This window comes from Oncorhynchus masou, chromosome 28 (genome assembly GCF_036934945.1).
Source record: "Oncorhynchus masou masou isolate Uvic2021 chromosome 28, UVic_Omas_1.1, whole genome shotgun sequence".
Taxonomy (NCBI): domain Eukaryota; kingdom Metazoa; phylum Chordata; class Actinopteri; order Salmoniformes; family Salmonidae; genus Oncorhynchus; species Oncorhynchus masou.
In genome coordinates, this window is record NC_088239.1 from 60,979,147 (window position 1) to 60,999,784 (window position 20,638).

A 20,638-nucleotide genomic window follows, 5' to 3' on the forward strand; every position below is an offset into this window, starting at 1 on the left:
AAAGGCTATGGGACGGAAGTGACCATGGAGATGATGAACACTGTGTAACTAGATGTTTCAGGGTGGGAAACATAATTATCTGCATTCTGTCCAAATGGTTCTGTTCAGACACAGAAGAAACACATACAGTAGAAACACACAATGACATTGAATAAAGATGAAAGAAAACAAACACCCAAATGAAGCTGTTACACCGTATGCAATCAATGCATATGTAATACAGTAATCCATGCAAAATCATGTCAATGAATTAGAAAAGAGAACCATTACAAAACAAGTAGGTTCGACGAGTCCCCTATGGGGAAGATAATGTACAATGAATATTCTAGAAGAAAACACCCCAAATCATAACCAAGACAGTGCTGAAAACTAGAAATGATGGAAATGAATATTGTGTCTAGTTCATCTTAGAGCCATCTCCTCTCTAGGTTAACTGAACACGCTGTTGGAGTGCACAGCGCCAGTCCTAATGCAGCTCCTCTGCACTGTAGATATTTCATCATCTGGATGGTTGCCCCCTGAACTCCTGTTGATTTTTCTGTAAAAGAGGTTTCTCCAGAGCCATTAGTGCCATGGCTGGGATAAGAGCTTCTGACCTTAGCCTGAGCAGCGGCAGAGTTCACCGGTCTAACTGATTCGTAAAAGAAAGAGTTATGGGCAGGTTGAGGTTTTGCGGACCCAACTCTCTGGGTATTCCACGCTCATCAGTGCTTAGCTCCCCACTCAACAAAAGCCTCCAAAAGCAATGCAAATACAGTATAGAGTATCACCTGGGATTAACCAGGCTTACCTCAAAACTCTAGCTTTTCATGAAAGGCAATACGGATTTGGTGGATTTAAAACAAGGTATTTTTCTTATGCATCAATGTGTCTTGAATACACAAACAAAACCACACGTATCAGTCAATTGACAACCATTTTGAAAACAGCCACAGAAGCCATCCTCACCTTGCCCACTGGACCTCCATGTCCACTTACCTCTAATAGGTGGACCGCTCCCTCATGCTCTCTCTCAGCTTCAACCTGAGCCTGGAGAACACAAACACAGTTATATAGGACCTGCAGGTGACACAGTGAGCACTGCACATTCTTTCTCTGTCAGTAATACATCAAGCATACACTTGGCACAGCTCTTGGTACACTGCAGACATAGAAGAGACAGTCTGAGTTGAACAACAACTCAAGAGGAACTGTCAGCGCAAGAGCAGACACATGCAGAACCCTCAGTGGTGTCAGCTCTGCACAGCATGAGCAGGAGAAATAGTCTTAAAGAGACAAGTTCACAGTACAAAGGCAATGAATGCCTCACAGCTGTGGGGTATCTGAGGACAGGGGAGACGAGGCGAAATGGAAAGGGTGCTATGACTTCCAATTTAAAAACCTGCAACTAAGGTGCATCGGAAAAGCCTCATAATATCAAGCTGTTTCATCCAGGTTGGCTTTGATATCTAGAAGGACGAAATGCTGTTCTGCTCAAGTGATATATCATCTGTGCGATTGGTAATTAAATGGAATCACAGCGCAATAGATTAGGTAAAGGACAAAACAGACAAAGGACGAGGCCTCAAATGAGCACGCTGAGGCAGATGCATACAAACTCGCCGACTGAAACGCAGATAGGCGTGCACACCGACAAACACACACCAATACTCAAACGCAAACATCCTCATTCAACTCCCAATAACAAACACACACACAAACACAATCACACATGCATTCCCTCTCCGTCTACCTAAAGTGGAGTGCTTGGTTAACTTTAGTCAGTGTCTCTGGGGAGTCTGATCTGTGCTGTGCTTGCGGTCTGCACTAATTGCTATGTCTGTCATGGCTCCTCTCTAAACAGAACACACAGGGATTCACACAGCTCTCTAGGAGCTCAGATTACTGCTGCCAATGCAGACAGACACACAATCACAGAAGCCTACTGATTATATGGCCCCTTTTACATTCCCATCATATTTCATATCCACAGGCTGAGTTGAAAAACAACTCAAGAGGAACTGTCAGTGCTAGAGCAGACACATGCAGAACGCTCACTATGGTAGAATGTTGTTGTTTTTCACGAGTCATGAGTTACAGGGTTTGGGGGAACATTGCATAGTAGTTGCACAATACTAGTCTCTCTAATAAAAGCACACATACTTGACCACTGTTATCATGATGCATTGTCTTTAGTGACCACTGTGGTGATGGTTGGAGTCTAGGGCGGAGGCGAGGTGGGGTGTTATGGGCTTACCTTATGCAGAAGGTGGATCTTCTGCTGCTTGGAGGTGAGGGCAGCCAGGGCCTGCTCATGCTCTTCATCCAACTGCTGCCTCCTCTCAGCAGCCTCTCGCATATGCTGGGGAGACCAGGACACAAAACAACACAGTCAAAACATGTTTATATGCTGGGGAGACCAGGACACAAAAACAACACAGTCAAAACATGTTTATATGCTGGGGAGACCAGGACACAAAAACAACACAGTCAAAACATGTTTATATGCTGGGGAGACCAGGACACAAAAACAACACAGTCAAAACATGTTTATATGCTGGGGAGACCAGGACACAAAAACAACACAGTCAAAACATGTTTATATGCTGGGGAGACCAGGACACAAAAACAACACAGTCAAAACATGTTTATATGCTGGGGAGACCAGGACACAAAAACAACACAGTCAAAACATGTTTATATGCTGGGGAGACCAGGACACAAAAACAACACAGTCAAAACATGTTTATATGCTGGGGAGACCAGGACACAAAAACAACACAGTCAAAACATGTTTATATGCTGGGGAGACCAGGACACAAAAACAACACAGTCAAAACATGTTTATATGCTGGGGAGACCAGGACACAAAAACAACACAGTCAAAACATGTTTATATGCTGGGGAGACCAGGACACAAACAAACACAGTCAAAACATGTTTATATGCTGGGGAGACCAGGACACAAAAACAACACAGTCAAAACATGTTTATATGCTGGGGAGACCAGGACACAAAAACAACACAGTCAAAACATGTTTATATGCTGGGGAGACCAGGACACAAAAACAACACAGTCAAAACATGTTTATATGCTGGGGAGACCAGGACACAAAAACAACACAGTCAAAACATGTTTATATGCTGGGGAGACCAGGACACAAAAACAACACAGTCAAAACATGTTTATATGCTGGGGAGACCAGGACACAAAAACAACACAGTCAAAACATGTTTATATGCTGGGGAGACCAGGACACAAAAACAACACAGTCAAAACATGTTTATATGCTGGGGAGACCAGGACACAAAAACAACACAGTCAAAACATGTTTATATGCTGGGGAGACCAGGACACAAAAACAACACAGTCAAAACATGTTTATATGCTGGGGAGACCAGGTCCCAACACAACACAGTCAAAACATGTTTATATGCTGGGGAGACCAGGACACAAAAACAACACAGTCAAAACATGTTTATATGCTGGGGAGACCAGGACACAAAAACAACACAGTCAAAACATGTTTATATGCTGGGGAGACCAGGACACAAAAACAGCACAGTCAAAACATGTTTATATGCTGGGGAGACCAGGACACAAAAACAACACAGTCAAAACATGTTTATATGCTGGGGAGACCAGGACACAAAAACAACACAGTCAAAACATGTTTATAAGCTGGGGAGACCAGGTCACAAACAATGCAGTCAATACATGTTTATATGCTGGGGAGACCAGGTCACAAACAACGCAGTGAAAACATGTTTATATGCTGGGGAGACCAGGTCACAAACAACGCAGTGAAAACATCTTTATATGCTGGGGAGACCAGGTCACAAACAATGCAGTCAATACATGTTTATATGCTGGGGAGACCAGGTCACAAACAACGCAGTGAAAACATGTTTATATGCTGGGGAGACCAGGTCACAAACAATGCAGTCAATACATGTTTATATGCTAGGAGACCAGGTCACAAACAATGCAGTCAATACATGTTTATATGCTGGGGAGACCAGGTCACAAACAATGCAGTCAATACATGTTTATATGCTGGGGAGACCAGGTCACAAACAACGCAGTGAAAACATGTTTATATGCTGTGGAGACCAGGTCACAAACAATGCAGTGAAAACATGTTTATATGCTGGGGAGACCAGGTCCCAGACAATGCAGTCAATACATGTTGATATGCTGGGGAGACCAGGTCCCAGACAATGCACTCAATACATGTTGATATGCTGGGGAGACCAGGTCACAACATGGTCAATACATGGTCATAGTGCGGTAACTATGTCTTGAATGGTTACAACACAGTCCAAACACTTTTACAGCACCCATAATACCAGATGAATACATAAAAAGTCAAAGCAACAAGAATGCTGTCGTTTTCCATTCAAAGGGTATGAAGTTTGTCTACCTCTATTGACGCCATATCAAGTCCGACTCAATGATTCTTGTGATCAATCGCATACACCTAGTGTACACAATATTAGGAACACCTGCGCCATGCGTACCAGTTTGAGTCTGTCAAGAACTGCAATGCTGCTGGGTTTTTCACGCTCAACAGATTCCTGTATGTATCAAGAATGCTCCACCACCACCCAAAGGACATCCAGCCAACTTGAAACAACTGTGGGAAGCATTGGAGTCCACATGGACCAGCATCCCTGTGGAATGCTTCGACAATTTGTAGAGTCCATGCCCCAATGAATTGAGCATGTTCTGAGGGCTAAAGGGGGTGCAACTCAATATTAGGAAACTGTTCCCAACCAACATTTTGTACACTCAGTGTATAGTCACCCACTCCCAAATGAGTAATTATGACTGTATCTCCAGAGTTAAGAGCAGCTGCCACCAGTAGGACTTGGAGTTAAGGACATAAGATGTTTCTTGGAGCTTAAAAACATAAATCAGCTTATAAACTCTGACATTCATCTTTTTCTCTCTGGGAGAAGGAAAGCTTCTTTCTCCCCAGAGATGCTCAGAGGTGTCCTGAGCAGGCACTGCTTTGCATAATCACAGAGGAGTCTTAAGCTCTGCTGGAGACCCAGGAGACTCCAGTAACCGAAGGACTGTCACTAGGCGCACTCTGTCAGATGTGGTTGTGGTCATTCAAGAGCTCCAAAACGGACTGGCCCGATAGACTTCTGGCTCTCATACACAGGGATCAGACGCTAGCCCACAGCTAACTGATTCTTATAATCGTCGTCATCGGTCTTGTTATCGTCATCGTCATCGTCATCATCCTCATCCACAGCAACCAAGATGCAACTTCTCAGTTTAAGGCTCCACTTATTCATATTAGCCAACTTTATGGCAATATTATGTCAGTGAATATCTCTCTCTGAAATTCCGAGGTATAGCACAATCTTGGTAACATGGTTATGCAATGGTGAAAAAGTACAAACTATTATCCCTGAAACATTGAACACACTGGAAACGAAGGAGAGGAAATCTCTGACTCCTATTTTCTTCCTTCTCCCTTTTCAGTCTTTCTCTGCTTTCTCCATCCTCATCTCTCTCCATAATATTCTCCAACATGCAATCTCCACATCCGTCCAAATCAATAGGCAATGAGAAAGAAACACACACTTCTTTTATTTTTTAGGAGCAGGAGTCAATTTCCTCAGATGGGTACATTTTTCTCTCAAATATAGCCTTACAAACAGACAATCAATATTGCATGGAGGGAAGCAGTGATTTGCAATGAGAGTATATTTCACACTGCTATGAGACTGCTGCTGATTGCTATTGGCATACAAGAGTCTAATGAAAAAGAGTTTCCTGCAAAACAAATGACAAAACTCACACACTTTTATTGGGAAGTAAGATGTTTTCTATAACTCATATGATAGACTTTGTAGATATATGCAATTGTCCAATCGGGTTTTCAGAAAATATTGATCGAGTGATCGAGTTTCACCTTAACCTAACCCAATCAGATTGCAAAGGTCTTATAGTACCCGATCTCTGACGTTTAATTCATATCTCATGATTGGCTGACAGAGCTTACTGTTGAGTTGAAAAAACAGTAGCAGTGAATGTAGGAGAGTTAGGACTGATGGATGGACGGACGGATGGATTCTCACCTTGAGGACCTGCTCGAGGTTCTCCAGTTTGCCTTGGAGCCGTTTCCTCTCCTGTTGGGCGAAGTCTCTCTCCTAACTCACAGCACTGTAGGTGTGTCCGAGCTGCTCATAGTCTGACCTTACCTAGAGAAAAATAAAATAAAGACAGAACGGGCAAGAGTGAGTCAGGGTGAAGGAATATACACTACAGGGCCAAAAGTATGTGGACACCCCTTCAAATGAGTGGATTCAGCTATTTACGATTGAGCACACAGCCATGAAATCTCCTTAGGAAAACATTGGCAGTAGAGTGGCCCGTACTGAAGCGCTCAGTGACGATCATCTTGGCACCGTCATAGAATGCCACCTTTCTAACAAGTCGGTTCATAAGATTTCTGCCCCTCAACTATAAGTGCTGTTATTGTGATGCCGAAATGTCTAGGAGCAACAACGGCTCGTAAACATCGTATGACCTTGGTTGCAACACTCACTACCGAATTCCAAACTGCCTCTGGAAGCAACTTCAGCATAGGAACTGTTCGTCAAGAGCTTCATGAAATGGGTTTGCATGGCCGTGCAGCCGTGCGCACAAGCCTAAGATCACCATGCGTAATGCCAAGCGTCGGCTGGAGGGGTGTAAATCTCGCTGCCATAGGACTCTGGATGTCACGCCTTGGTCTTAGTATTGTGTGTTTTAGTTTATTAGTTAGTCAGACCAGGGTGTGACATGGGGTTATGTATTGTTTTTTCGTATTGGGGTTTGTAGTGTTTGGGATTGTAGTTGATTAGGGGTGTGTGTGTGTTATATAGGTTGGCTGCCTGAGGCGGTTCTCAATCAGAGTCAGGTGCTTCTCGTTGTCGCTGATTGGGAACCGTATTTAGGTAGCCTGTATTTTGCTTTGCATTTCGTGGGTGATTGTTCCTGTCTCTGTGTTAGTTTCACCAGTCAGGCTGTATTAGGTTTCGTTCTGTTTGTTGTTTTTTTGTATTTATTAGTTATTCGTGTTAGTTCGTTCGTTTTGTCTTCACTCAATAAACATGAGTAACTTACACGCTGCATTTCGGTCCGACTCTCCTTCAACAACAAAAGAACGCCGTTACACTGGAGCAGTGGAAACGCGTTCTTTGGAGTGATGAATCACACTTCACCAGCTGGCAGTCCGATGGACATATCTGGGTTTGGTGGATGCCAGGAGAACACTACCAGCCCTAATGCTTAGTGCCAACTGTAAAGTTTGGTGGAATAGTAATAATGGTCTGGAGCTGTTTTTCATGGTTCAGGCTAGGCTTCTTGGATCCAGTGAAGGGAAATATCAACGCTACAGCATACAATGACATTCTAAATGTAATTATCATGTTAGATATTACTGCACTGTCGGAACTAGAAGAACAAACATTTTGCTACACTCGCATTAACATCTGCTCAGCATGTGTTTCTGACAAATAAAATTTGATTTGATTTAGACGATTCTGTGCTTCCGACTTTGTGGCTCTTGCAGGGCTCAATGCAGACCAGTCAAGTTCCTTTCCTGTTTCAGCACGACAATGCCCCTGTGCACAGTGCGAGGTCCATACAGAAAGGGTTTGTCAAGATTGCTGTGGAATAACTTGACCGGCCTGCACAGAGCCCTGACCTCAACCCCATTGAACACCTTTAGGATGAATTTTAACACCGACTGCGAACCGGGCCTAATCGCCCAACATCAGTACCCGACCTCAATAATGCTCTTCTGGCTGAATGGAATCAAGCCCTGCAGCAATGTTCCAACATCTAGCAGAACACCTTCCCAGAAGAGTGGAGACTGTTATAGCAGCAAAGGTGTGACCAATTCCATATTAATGAACAAGATGTTGGAATGAGATGTTCGACAAGCAGGTGTCCACATACTTTTGGCCATGTAGTGTATATGGAGTGAGTGAGAAGAGAAAAAAATAATTTTGTTCTTCCATCAATTTACCTGTCCTTTTTCATTTACAGTGCCTTCAGAAAGTATTCAGACCCCTTGACTTTTTCCACATCTTGTTAAATTACAGCTTTATTCTGAAATTGATTGAATAAAAAAACTCCTCAGCAATCTACACACAATACCCCTTAATGACAAAGATAAAAATGTTTTTAGAAATGTTTGCAAATGTATTTAAAATAAAAAACAGAAATATCTTACTTACGTAGTAGGTATTCAGACCCTTTGCTATGAGACTTGAAATTGAGCTCAGATGCATTATGTTTCCATTGTTCATCCTTGAGATGTTTCTACAACTAAATTGGAGTCCACCTGTGGTAAATTCAATTGATTGGACATTATTTAGAAAGGCACACACCTGTCTGTATAAGGTCGAGGCACAGATCTGGGGAAGGGTACCAACACATTTCTGCAGAATTGAAGGTCCCCAAGAGCACAGTGGCCTCCATCAATCTTAATTATTTCAGATCCTTGATGAAAACTTGCTCCAGAGTGCTCAGGAACTCAGACTGGGGCGAAGGTTCACCTTCCAACAGGACAATGACCCTAAGCACACAGCCAAGACAACGCTGGAGTGGCTTCGGGACAAATGTCTGAATGCCCTTGAGTGGCCCTGTCTGAGCCTGAACTTGAACCCAATCGAAAATCTCTGGAGAGACCTGATAATACCTGTCCAGCAACGCTCCCCATCCAACCTGACAGAACTTGAGAGGATCTGTAGAGAAGAATGGAAAAATCTGTATAGACCAAGCTTGTAGCGTCATACCCAAGAAGTCTCGAGGCTGTAATCACTGCCAAATGTGCTTCAACAAAGTACTGAGTAAAGGGTCTGAATACTTATGTAAATGTTATATTTCCCAGGGGGGGGGGGTATGGGGGGGGTGTAGATTATAAACTGATGTGAAATTAATCAGCATAGCGATGATACAAGGAAGCTGCTGACTCAAGCTCATGGCCCCATTTCATCATCAATCAGAAAGCCTTGAAGGAAGGTGACTTCAGTTGGGTTCTCTCGAGTTCGGCTGCATCTGAGCAGAACCATTTCTTAGCCACCCACCAACCGTTGAAGTCTCTAATTAATTAATATAATTGGATCAGCTCGTTCAAGGTAACTTGTGGACCCCATGAAATCGTACCGCACCAGTTATTCACAATGTTGTATTATTTCAGCCATACCCTCAAATGAAATAATCCATGATAATTTTGGGTTGTGGGTAAAGATTGCGACAAGATCCTCTGTTCTGATATGAAATTGAATCTATTATATATCTCCCCATAATTCCAGTATTCTGACAACTGCACCTAGATGTGATACAATCCTTTCTCGACACAGGGGTCAGTTAATGTTCATCTGGGGATCATGAGGGGATCGACCATGAAGAGAAAATGATAACGACAAACACCCGACTGATTGGCTTAAATCACCCACAGCAACGAGTCCCTCGCCTTCCCTCCCATCAACCAGATAGCCCTGGCACATTCCTCTCAGCACTCATTCACTCATATGCCCCCCCCCACCCCCGCCCTCTCTGATATTGGAAGGCCGCTCTGCTCGCATTTCCCATCGATCTTACGTCATCTGCTTTGAGAAATCGCCCCTCTGATGCGAGGGATAGACAGAGGCGCCTTTCTCTCTCCCATGTTATTTACTGAGTCTCCACAATCCCATTCACACCCAGGAGGTGAGAGGCGAGCACCTCGGCTAGCGCCCGGCGCTACGCTAACTTTTCCTGTCATCACTGACTCTGATGCTAATGCTAACCATGTCCTCTCAGGTAGTAGCGTCAAACCCAGGCTCAGGTACCTGGGCACCGCACTACTCTGCCCCCCCTCTCTTTCATTTCAAAGTCTGACAGATGGCGGCTTTCTGTTGGCCGTGGCATGCGGGTGGAATACGTGAGGAGCTGGATAGGGGATTAGGATGGAGCAAAGTGCCAAGCTACTCTGTTCTCTGGACACGTGTCAAAGCTGGCCCCGTGAAAGTGACACCATTAGCGCTAGCCGCCCCCAAACCCCCCCTGCCACAGACAGTCACTCACTCACACTCCCAGTCTGTGTGTGTGTTTGAGTGTGTGTGCGCGCATCCATCTACGTCTGTGGGGCCTACTGGATAGGGTTGAGATAGATTTACACACACAGAGGCTGGGAAGTGATGCTGTGATGTTTGTGTCATTTTGGTGTCTTGGTTTTGTTTCCCAGATAACAGTGTTTAGAGAGTAGTAAAGCCTTTAGTGTGGGCATTGACATTATGACTAGCCTATGTGCTATGAGCATGGCTTCTCCACCTCCATTGGGAACGCACTTCAACTCCAAAACTCTACAACGTCCATATGGTAGGCTGTCTGTTATCACTGTCTAGCACATTCTGTTACAGCTAACAAATGTCCCAGCATCCATGATACACAATACACTCCTCATTTAATGTATACAATTCTACCTAACCACAACAAGCATCATCTCCTTATGGAGACAGAGTGAAATTGTGCAAGGGGCTTTCAGTGGATATCGATCTATCAGAGATGGATCACAGATTCCATTAGTTAGTGTAATGTAGAGCCTCCTCTGTGAGAGACACCCCTGGGGCTCTGCTAGGCCAATATGATATCTGCCCATGGATCAAGTGATATAAGCACAGTACTGGGCTGGGCTATATGATGAGTTTGAGGCTAGGTCTCAAATGGTACCATATTCTCTATACATTCTCTACCTGGTCATATTTGGATGCCTTCAGGCTGTTGCTGGACAACTCAAGGATCAGGCGATTTTTCTCCTCCAACACATTCAAAGGCTGAGTCTTCTGTGGAGGGAAAGAGAGGAAGGGGGCAGAATAGATGCAGGAGAAAGACACACACAGAGAGAGAGAGAGAGAGAGAGAGAGAGAGAGAGAGAGAGAGACAGAAAGAGGGGAGGAATAGATAATTAGTCTCAATGTGACAGTACATTGAATGGTGATATCGGTGCATTATAATAGTGTGTACAGGACAGCAATAGGCTGCAATGAGCTACAATGCACGTTGTACAGTAACTCCACCTGCAAATGTGTAGTTAAACAACAGAGAGACATTCATTGCAGGTTGTTGTACCTTGTGTGGGCTGAAGTGGTTCACAATCCTGGTCCTGGAGATCCAAGGGGGTGCACATTATTTTTTTAGTCCTAGCACTACACCGCTGACAAGAAAGCAGGCTTTGATGGTTTGAATCAGGTGTGTAGAGCTAGGGCAAAAACTAAAATGTGTCCCCGGGACCAGGATTGAGAACCACTGATCTAGAAGGCAGAATACACAGCTGCACGTTGCCACCCTCTATTTAGTGAGGCCAACAACATTAACAGTGCCGCCTTGAGATCTCCAATGATCCAGGAGATTAATCAGCATATGATAGTGTAGTTAACCTCATGTTGATGATCAACTCTGCTCAATATGTGCATCCCAAATGCCTCTATGGCCCTGGTCAAAATTAGTGCACTACATTGGGAATGGGGTGCCATTTGTCACAAAGGAATTGAGAGGCGGTCTTCCCTCTGCCAGATCTGGGGAGGATAATGCCAAATCTCACAGAGTGGAGGTGTGAAGTGATTCCTGCTTTAATACAATTATGTAACAGGCTTAAGAGAGAGAGAGAGAGAGAGAGAGACGAAGAGACAGAGAGTGCCATAAGGGTGGATGCCAGCTCTAGACCCAGGGTGGATGGAGGATTTGCGGGGAGGGTAAAGCCTCAGCAGGCTCCCTATCATCAAATTGTCTGCACATATGGAGGGACTCAATAAACAATAGACTGCCAATGTGAGTGCGTAAGCGTGTGTGTGCGCCGGAGTGTATGTGTAGATGTTAAGGTGCCGGCACAGAGCGGTGTGTATGGGGGGTGCATTCCTAATCTGATTGTGTAACACATTCTCCCCATCCCTGCCTCTCTCCCTACATTGTAATCTACTGTACTGTACCACCCACTTGCTGTGGAGGCACCTCTCCTACGTGGCTAATCCTGATGTTAGTGCACTTCATGTGCCAGATCCACTTTGTGCCTCAGCTCTGAGAGGACTGAACACGGCCTCTGTGTCAACACCACTGTTTGTCACACACAGACAGAATTGAGGGGGGAGAGACTAGAGAAGAGAGTGAGGGGGGGGTGATAGAAATATATATACAGTTGAAGTCGGAAGTTAAGATACACTTAGGTTGGAGTCATTAAAACTTGTTTGGGATAGGGTCTAGTTTCCTGTTACTCAGGACCAGAAGCCAGGATATGCATATAATTGGTAGCATTGGACAGAAAACACTTTGAAGCTTCTAAAACGGTTAAACTAAAGTCTGACACTATAACAGAATTGATATGGCAGGCGAAAATCGGAAGAAAAACCAGACATTTTTTTGAGGTCCCAGGCTCTCTCTTCTTATGTCATTCTGTCTCCCAAATTGCAATTCCGATGGCTTCCACTAGATGTCAACAGTATTTATTCAAGTTTTCAGGCTTGTTTTTTGAAAAGTGTTGTAGCTGGGACCCTTAGGATTGCATACAGATGAAGATCTTCAAAAGAAAGTGATTTATTTAATCGCTATTTTTGATTTTATGAAGCCTGTGCTGGTTAAAAAATATGTTGATTTGGAGCGCCGTCCTCAAACAATCGCATGGTATGCTTTCGCTGTAAAGCTTATTGGAAATTGGACAACGCAGTTAGATTAACATGAATTTAGGATTTTAAATGATATACGATACTTGTATGTTCATGAATGTTTAATGTTATGATAATTTATTTGAATTGTGCTCCCTCCAATTTCAATGGAGATCTTATCCCTAAGATTATTAAAGCTCGTTTTTCAACCACTCCACAAATTTCTTGTTAACAAACTATAGTTTTGGCAAGTCGGTTAGGACATCTACTTTGTGCATGACAAGTAATTTTTCCATCAATTGTTTATGTTGTGGCTTTAGAGTCAATTGGAGGTGTACCTGAGGTGTACCTGTGGATGTATTATTTCAAGGCCTACCTTCAAACTCAGTGCCTCTTTGCTTGACATCATGGAAAAATCAAAAGAAATCAACCAAGACCTCAGAAAAGAATTGTGGACCTCAACAAGTCTGGTTCATCCTTGGGAGCAATTTCCAAATGCCTGAAGGTACCACGTTCATCTGTACAAACAATAGTACACAAGTATAAACACTATGGGACCACGCAGCTGTCACGCCACTCAGGTAGGAGACATGTTCTGTCTCCTAGAGATGATTGTACTTTTGTGCGAAAAGTGCAAATCAATCCCAGAACAACAGCAGAAGACCTTGTGAAGATGCTGGGAAAACAGGTACAAAAGTATCTATATCCACAGTAAAACTAGTCCTATATCGACATAGCTTGAAAGGTGTTATGGGATTTTTTAATCAATAATGACTAAAAGAGGAATACTGCACTATAACTGGCAAGAATTCTACCCTGTCTTTCTTGTAGTATTAAATAATGTTTGTCCATTAGGAAGGGGTTATATGGCATGTACCTAGGAAGAAAGGAATGTATGTGGAGATAAGAGAGGACAGGGAGAGCTCCTCCAGAGTTATAGTGTCTGGGGGAGCCTGGAACTGTCAGCTGAGGGGTTATAAACTGTGGTTAGACTCATGAGAAAATCCATGTTGGTGTGTATGTATGTGCGTAGTTTAGGATGGTATAAGAAGGAATGTATTTGTGAAAACTTGAGAGCTCTCGCAAATAAACTGAGATCTGATCAATTGTGAGCTGGGAATTCTGTCTGTTTTATTTAAGACCAAAACTTTACAACCTCTGGGTATCAGACAGATAAATATAATTGGAATTTATGAACACTGATTCAATAATTGCTTGACAAAGGCCACTCAGCAAGGAAGAAGCCACTGCTCCAAACCCACCATTAAACATCCAGACTACGGTTTGCAACTGCACATGGGGACAAAGATCGTACTTTTTGGAAAAATGTCCTCTGGTCTGATGAAACAAAAATAGAACTGCTTGGCCATAATGACCATCGTTATCTTTGGAGGGAAAAGGGGGAGGCTTGCAAGCCAAAGAACACCATCCCAACCGTGAAGCACGGGGGTGGCAGCATCATGATGTGGGGGTGCTTTGCTGCAGGAGGGACGGGTGCACTTCACAAAATAGATTGATTCATGAGGTAGGAAAATTATGTGGATATATTAAAGCGACACCTCAAGACATCAGTCAGGAAGTTAAAGCTTGGTTGCAAATGGGTCTTCCAAATGGACAATGACCCCAAGCATACTTCCAAAGTTGTGGCAAAATGGCTTAAGGACAGCAATGTCAAGGTATTGGAGTGGCCATCACAAAGCCCTGACCTCAATCCTATTGAAAATCTATGGGCAGAACTAAAATGCGTGTGCAAGCAAGGAGGCCTACGAACCTGACTCAGTTACACCAGCTCTGTCAGGAAGAATGGGCCAAAATTCACCCAACTTATTGTGGGAATCTTGTGGAATGCTACCCGAAACATTTGACCCAGGTTAAACAATTTAAAGGCAACGCTATCAAATACTAATTGAGTGTATGTAAACTTCTGAGCCACTGGGAATGTGATGAAATAAATAAAATAAAAACTGAAATAATTCATTCTCTCTACTATTATTCTGGCATTTCACAGTCTTTAAAATCAAGTGGTGATCCTAACTGACCAAAGACAGGGAATTTTTACGAGGAAAAACTGAGTCTAAATGTATTTGGCTCAGATGTATGTAAACATCCGACTTCAACTGTGTGTATATATATATATATATATATATATATATATATATATATATATATATATATATATATATATATATATATAGAGATAGAGAGAGAGAGAGAGAGAGAGAGAGAGAGAGAGAGAGAGAGAGAGCACGAGACAGAGAGGCATGGCTACACTGGCAGGCAGTGACATCTCCTCCTCCACCTGTGAGTCAACTATTCACATTGGTCCTGCTACCTATAAGACAACCCTCTATGCCTGGCCTCGTGAGGAGTTGGATTGCTTATTTAACCCTTTGAAGTGTACAGATTGCATCCTGTTATTTATTGAACATTCTATGGATATGCTGTGAAATTACAAAAATAGAACGCTGACAAAATTCTGTAAAACCCACCCCACAAAGGGATAACAAATTAAGACACATATGGTTACAAAAATCTGCAAGTGGAACTGAAAAGCATAGACTTTCAGTAAGGACCGGTGCTCAGCTGTAGAGATATACAACACTGAAATCCATATTTGCGTCCCAGCCTGCCTGGTCGAGGGTGGACAGACCAGGAGAGAGAGAGCCCTCAACACTTCCAGTGACTAATTGACACTGACAGCTCTGGCTGATTTCCTCCATCATCATCCCAACCTCTGTTCTCCCTCTCTCCCCCACTCTCTCTCACGCTCTCTGTGCTTTTCACCAGGTGGTTGCTTCGACAGCTCTTCCCCTGACCTACAGCCACATAATGCAGGGAGAGTATTGACAAATAAAACATTTAATTGTACCTTCAGCCTTTCAGGGTAACATCACTGCTTTGACTAGGCATCCTTCTTTCAACGCCAAACCCACCACTGGTGTGAGTGGCCAAAGAGATATATATGTCATCCAACAAATATAAGCGCCTGGAGTTTGCTTAACTGCATTGGCACTTGGATTGGAACCAGCGCTATGGTCAGATAACATGAAAATAGTGCTCTTTGGCCACACAGACCAATGGGTGGGTTTGCTGTCGAAATAAGGATTCATACAGGGCATTCGGAAAGTATTAAGATCCCTTCCCCTTTTCCACATTTTGTTACGTTAGAGCCTTATTCTAAAATATATTACATAAAACATTTTCCTACAGTGTTTCTTCCTTTAGAAGTTTAAAGCTTATGCCGCAACCATTCACAGTGGATGGTAGCAGATTGTTTAAAATGACATAATTCTGTCATTGCACCACACTATCACAAGGGGGAGTTAGAACACTGATCTATCGGTAGTCTAAACTTTCGCACAAATTTACTATCTTTTTGTAAATTAATGGAGGTGTTTTCAGTCTAAGAGTCTCTCTTCTTTGGTACTCGAGTCCTGCATCAGGCAAAAAAAGAGTGGAGAGAGAACTTGGGTTAATTCAAAGGCCAATTTTACACTTGACATGCGGACTGCCGATTTTCGAAAAATAGGCACGGTGGGCTTTTAGTTTTTCTCCCTCTAAAAACAGAAATAAGTTATTCTAAATAACATATTGTCTTTATTTACCACAGTGTGAAGGTGTGATAGCCCCTCTATATGAAGTGAGTTTCTGAAACACAGAGTCCTTCTTTGCTGATGTGAAGAAGAAATGGAATGAAAGCGAGTCCAGCGAGGATTTTGCAGCATAAAACTGAGTGACTCAGTCATTCTTGGAATTGGATCTATCACGTTTCAGGGGAAGAACCAGATGCAGAGAGTGTCAAAGTAACAAATGTGTATTACTAGAACAGAGGGCAGGCAAAACGACAGGTCTCGGGCAGGCAGAGGTCAGTAATCCATATCAGAGTCCATAAGGTACAGAACAGCAGGCAGTCTCGGGGTCAGGGCAGGCAGAGGTCAGTAATCCATATCAGAGTCCATAAGGTACAGAACAGCAGGCAGTCTCGGGGTCAGGGCAGGCAGAGGTCAGTAATCCATATCAGAGTCCATAAGGTACAGAACAGCAGGCAGTCTCGGGGTCAGGGCAGGCAGAGGTCAGTAATCCATATCAGAGTCCATAAGGTACAGAACAGCAGGCAGTCTCGGGGTCAGGGCAGGCAGAGGTCAGTAATCCATATCAGAATCCATAAGGTACAGAACAGCAGGAAGTCTCGGGGTCAGGGCAGGCAGATGTCAATAATCCAGGGTGGTGTGACAAGGTACAGAACGACAGGCAGGTTTAGGGTCAAGGCAGGCAGAATGGTCAAAACCAGGAAAACTAGAAAACAGGAACTAGAAACGACATGAGCAAGGGGAAAACCACAGGTAGGCTTGACAAACAAAACGAACTGGCAACAGACAGTGTGTTTTTTTGACTTGGCTATGATCTAATCTAATCATATGTTGTGCTTTAGCTGTAAAGCATTTTTGAAATTGGGCACGATAGGGTAGATTAACAAGATGTTTATCTTTCATTTGCTGTATTGGACTTGTTAATGTGTGAAAGTTACATATTTGTAAAAAATATTTTTGAATTTCGTGCACTTCCTTTTCAGCAGAATGTTGTTGAGGTGTTCATCTAACGGAACCCCATGCACTAGAAAGGTTTATAAAGAAATGTTTGGACTGTTTTGACTAAATTAATCTGCTCATATTGTGTGTGCTCTATTATTTGTGACATTGTGGTCACAGTGAATAATGTAAATTAAGAAAATCTAATAAATAAAATTCATAATGAATTATAAGATGTGTGTTAAAAGCTTTTAATTTTTCATATTTTTTTGTAAGAATTTATTTGATATTTTTAGACAATACAAAACATACACATAGAAACAACAACTATATCACACCTGTCCAGAACAACCTGCTCACACCCATATCTCCAGCGCCTTCTCTCTGCCACGTTACCTCAAACTGCACCATTTTGTTTCTCTCCATTGCCCACACGCACTTAAACATTTAAAGGCTGACATTGGATTATTTTAATACTTCTGATAGCCATATATCTAACTCCACCCATAACATTTTTACTTTTTAACATTCCCAGAAGGAGTGGATTATTGTAACCTAAGGAAAAATGAACCAGTAAATCTAATTCAACCCTTATGTAATCTTAACATTCTGTATTCTCCCCTTGCCCCAAGGGTAAAAAATGACCCATTTTCAAGCAGCTAAATTGAATTTTAAACCCCAAATCTATTTTGCATGAAGAAACAACCTGTCATTCATGAAACTTTGTAAAGACGTGGGTTTTCCCTCTTCACAATGCAGAAAGACTGCATTTAATCAGTGGACACCACTCGTTTTTATTACAACACACCTGTCATTATTGTTTCCTTTACTATTATTATTATTATTATTATTGCTGAAGGTACTACATCGGTGTAAACATAATTTAGCAAGAGATAGCACTTGTATAGCCTATAGAAAGTAGCAGAAATATGCAGAAAATAGTTTTGAATGCATTTTATTGAAGGGAAACTATATCAGTCTTGAACATTTTTGGCAACATAGTGATATATTCTTACATACTGTACAACGAGGAATTCAACTACAAAATACTATTCTTCTCCCATTTTTTTAACCATTGCCCCTACCCACAAGGTCTATAAACAACAACAATAAATAAGAATAACATAAGATAACAGATATTTTAAAAAAATGTGAAGAACATAAATCAATCAACTCTAATTAGCACATGTAGGACAATATGCAAGTGTGTGTGCATGACTTTGAAGATGTATTTCTCATATGTGAAGAACATAGTATTTGATTTACAGTCCTTCTTTGGGGGGGGGGCAGAATTGGCATCACCTCATCTTGCCTGCCCCAGCTGCAGCCTCAGGTGGCTCAGGACAAGATTCAGCCCCCTGTACAGCTTTCACAAGCGCTGCAGAGGCTGCTGTGCGGGGGAGGCGCTCCCTTCTTTGAATGTGTGGGGTTACAAGTGCCTTTCCCAGCTGCCCAGGGAACACCCTCCTCTTGTTCCACTTATCAGGCATTCAGGTAGGGTTGATCTTGTTCCATATCATGAAAGCATTGTATGAGGACACATCAATGATGTTATGGAAGATGACCAGGGGCCAGCGGGCACTAATCCTCCTGTAGCTGTAAGTTCCAATCACCTTGTCCAGGCTGTCTATGCCTCCTTTGTTGTGGTTGTAGTCCAGGATGATGGCTGGTTTCCTGTCCTCACTATCACTGGTCTCAGCCATTTTGTGCAGTGTGCTCAGGAGGACCACATTCTTGTTCCTCTTTGGGAGGTAAGAAACTAGAGTGGTGGTAGGGGTGAAGGCAAACTTTGATGAGAAGGTCTCTCTCCCTTGGTGCGAGGAGTGCAGGGGGGAGCTCAGGCATGTTCTTTCTAACTGTGCCAACCATGGTGATCTTCCTCTTCAGGAGCTGCTGGCTGAGTTCATAAGAGGTGAAGAAATTGTCACATGTGACATTGTGCCCCCTCAGTCTATCTGTCACATCAAGCAAAAATCGCATCCCTGGTTCTTCTCCGGGCCTCCACTGGTCGGCTTCCCTGTGTAGACTTACATCTTCTAAGCGTAGCTGGATTGTGCGTCACAGGCCACCCATATCTTGATGCCATACTTTGCTGGCTTGCAGAGCATATAGTGCCGGAAAGGATAGCGACCTTTTGACAAAGAGATTACTATCAGTAATTAGCATCAGTGTCACAGAAAACAATCACATAAATCAATGATATTACAGCAATACATAATCAAATTAACAGTCAAAATAGTTACATTACAGATATGAATATAAAAATGTACCTCTGAAATGAACCAGTTGCTCATCCACTGTTACTTCAGTTCCAGGGTTGTAGAGGTATGGCAGAGGCTCCACCCATTTTCCCAGACCTCTCTTATGGCCGCCAGTTTGTCTCTCACATATCTTGCAGGTCTTCAGTCACGGTTATCAAATCATAGCATTCTTGAGAAAGTGTGCAAGACTTTCAGTGGCATCATGGCCCGGAAAATCACCATTCCACACTGCATCCCAGAGACTACTGTTTGTTTGTTTTTTGTCCATTGTGTATTTCCGTTTGTGAAATATTTACATGAAGCCTGGAATAAAAGAAAAAGGGCTACCTATAATTAAATAGTACAAATATTTAGCTTCTATATGGATAATGGTGTGTGTATATAGATTGTGTATATGCTTCTCTATCATATGAATCATCCCTTTGTCAGACTGGGTTCAAGTGACTTCTGTTTCTTTTTTTTCTGTATTTATGAGTCTGTATATGGTATGTATGTATGTATGTATGTATGTATGTATGTATGTATGTATGTATGTATGTATGTATGTATGTATGTATGTATGTATGTATGTATGTATGTATGTAGTATGTATGTATGTATGTATGTATGTATGTATGTATGTATGTATGTATGTATGTATGTATGTATGTGTATACAGTTGAAGTCAGGAATGTTTACATACACTTAGGTTGGAATCATTTTAAAACTCGTTTTTTAACCACGCAATACAACCGCAGAAACTTACCCACATCCTGGTTCACTCTCTCCACCTGCCCATTACTCTGACCGAGACCCCCAAACGTTCCATGAACGCCTTCCACACCCTGGACGTGAACTGGGGACCCCGATCAGAAACAATGTCCTCAGGCACCCCGTAGTGCCGGAAGACGTGAGTAAACAGGGCCTCCGCAGTCTGTAGGGCTGTAGGGAGACCGGGCAAAGGGAGGAGACGACAGGACTTAGAAAATACGATCCACAACGACCAGGATCGTGATGTTGCCCTGTGACAGTGGCAGATCGGTCAGGAAGTCAACCGACAGGTGTGACCAAGGCCGCTGTGGAATGGGAAGGGGTTGTAACTTTCCTATGGGCAGGTGCCTAGGAGCCTTGCACTGAGCGCACACTGAGCAGGAGGCCACATAAACCCACACGTCCTTGGGTAAAGTGGACCACCAGTACTTCCCACGAAGACATCGCACCGTCCTACCGATCCCCGGGTGA

At 43.0% G+C, this 20,638-nt stretch overlaps 1 protein-coding gene across 1 annotated transcript in view; it reads right to left on the reverse strand.

The window, feature by feature from the left end:
- LOC135517030 (RIMS-binding protein 2-like) overlaps positions 1-18,859 on the reverse strand; it is a 38,327-nt gene extending 19,468 nt beyond the window's left edge. The window contains 6 exon segments of the mRNA XM_064941061.1: positions 77-100; positions 979-1,029; positions 2,237-2,341; positions 6,076-6,198; positions 10,726-10,815; positions 18,770-18,859. Coding sequence (XP_064797133.1) covers positions 77-100; positions 979-1,029; positions 2,237-2,341; positions 6,076-6,198; positions 10,726-10,815; positions 18,770-18,859 — 483 coding nt within the window.
- Positions 18,860-20,638: the final 1,779 nt, after the last annotated feature.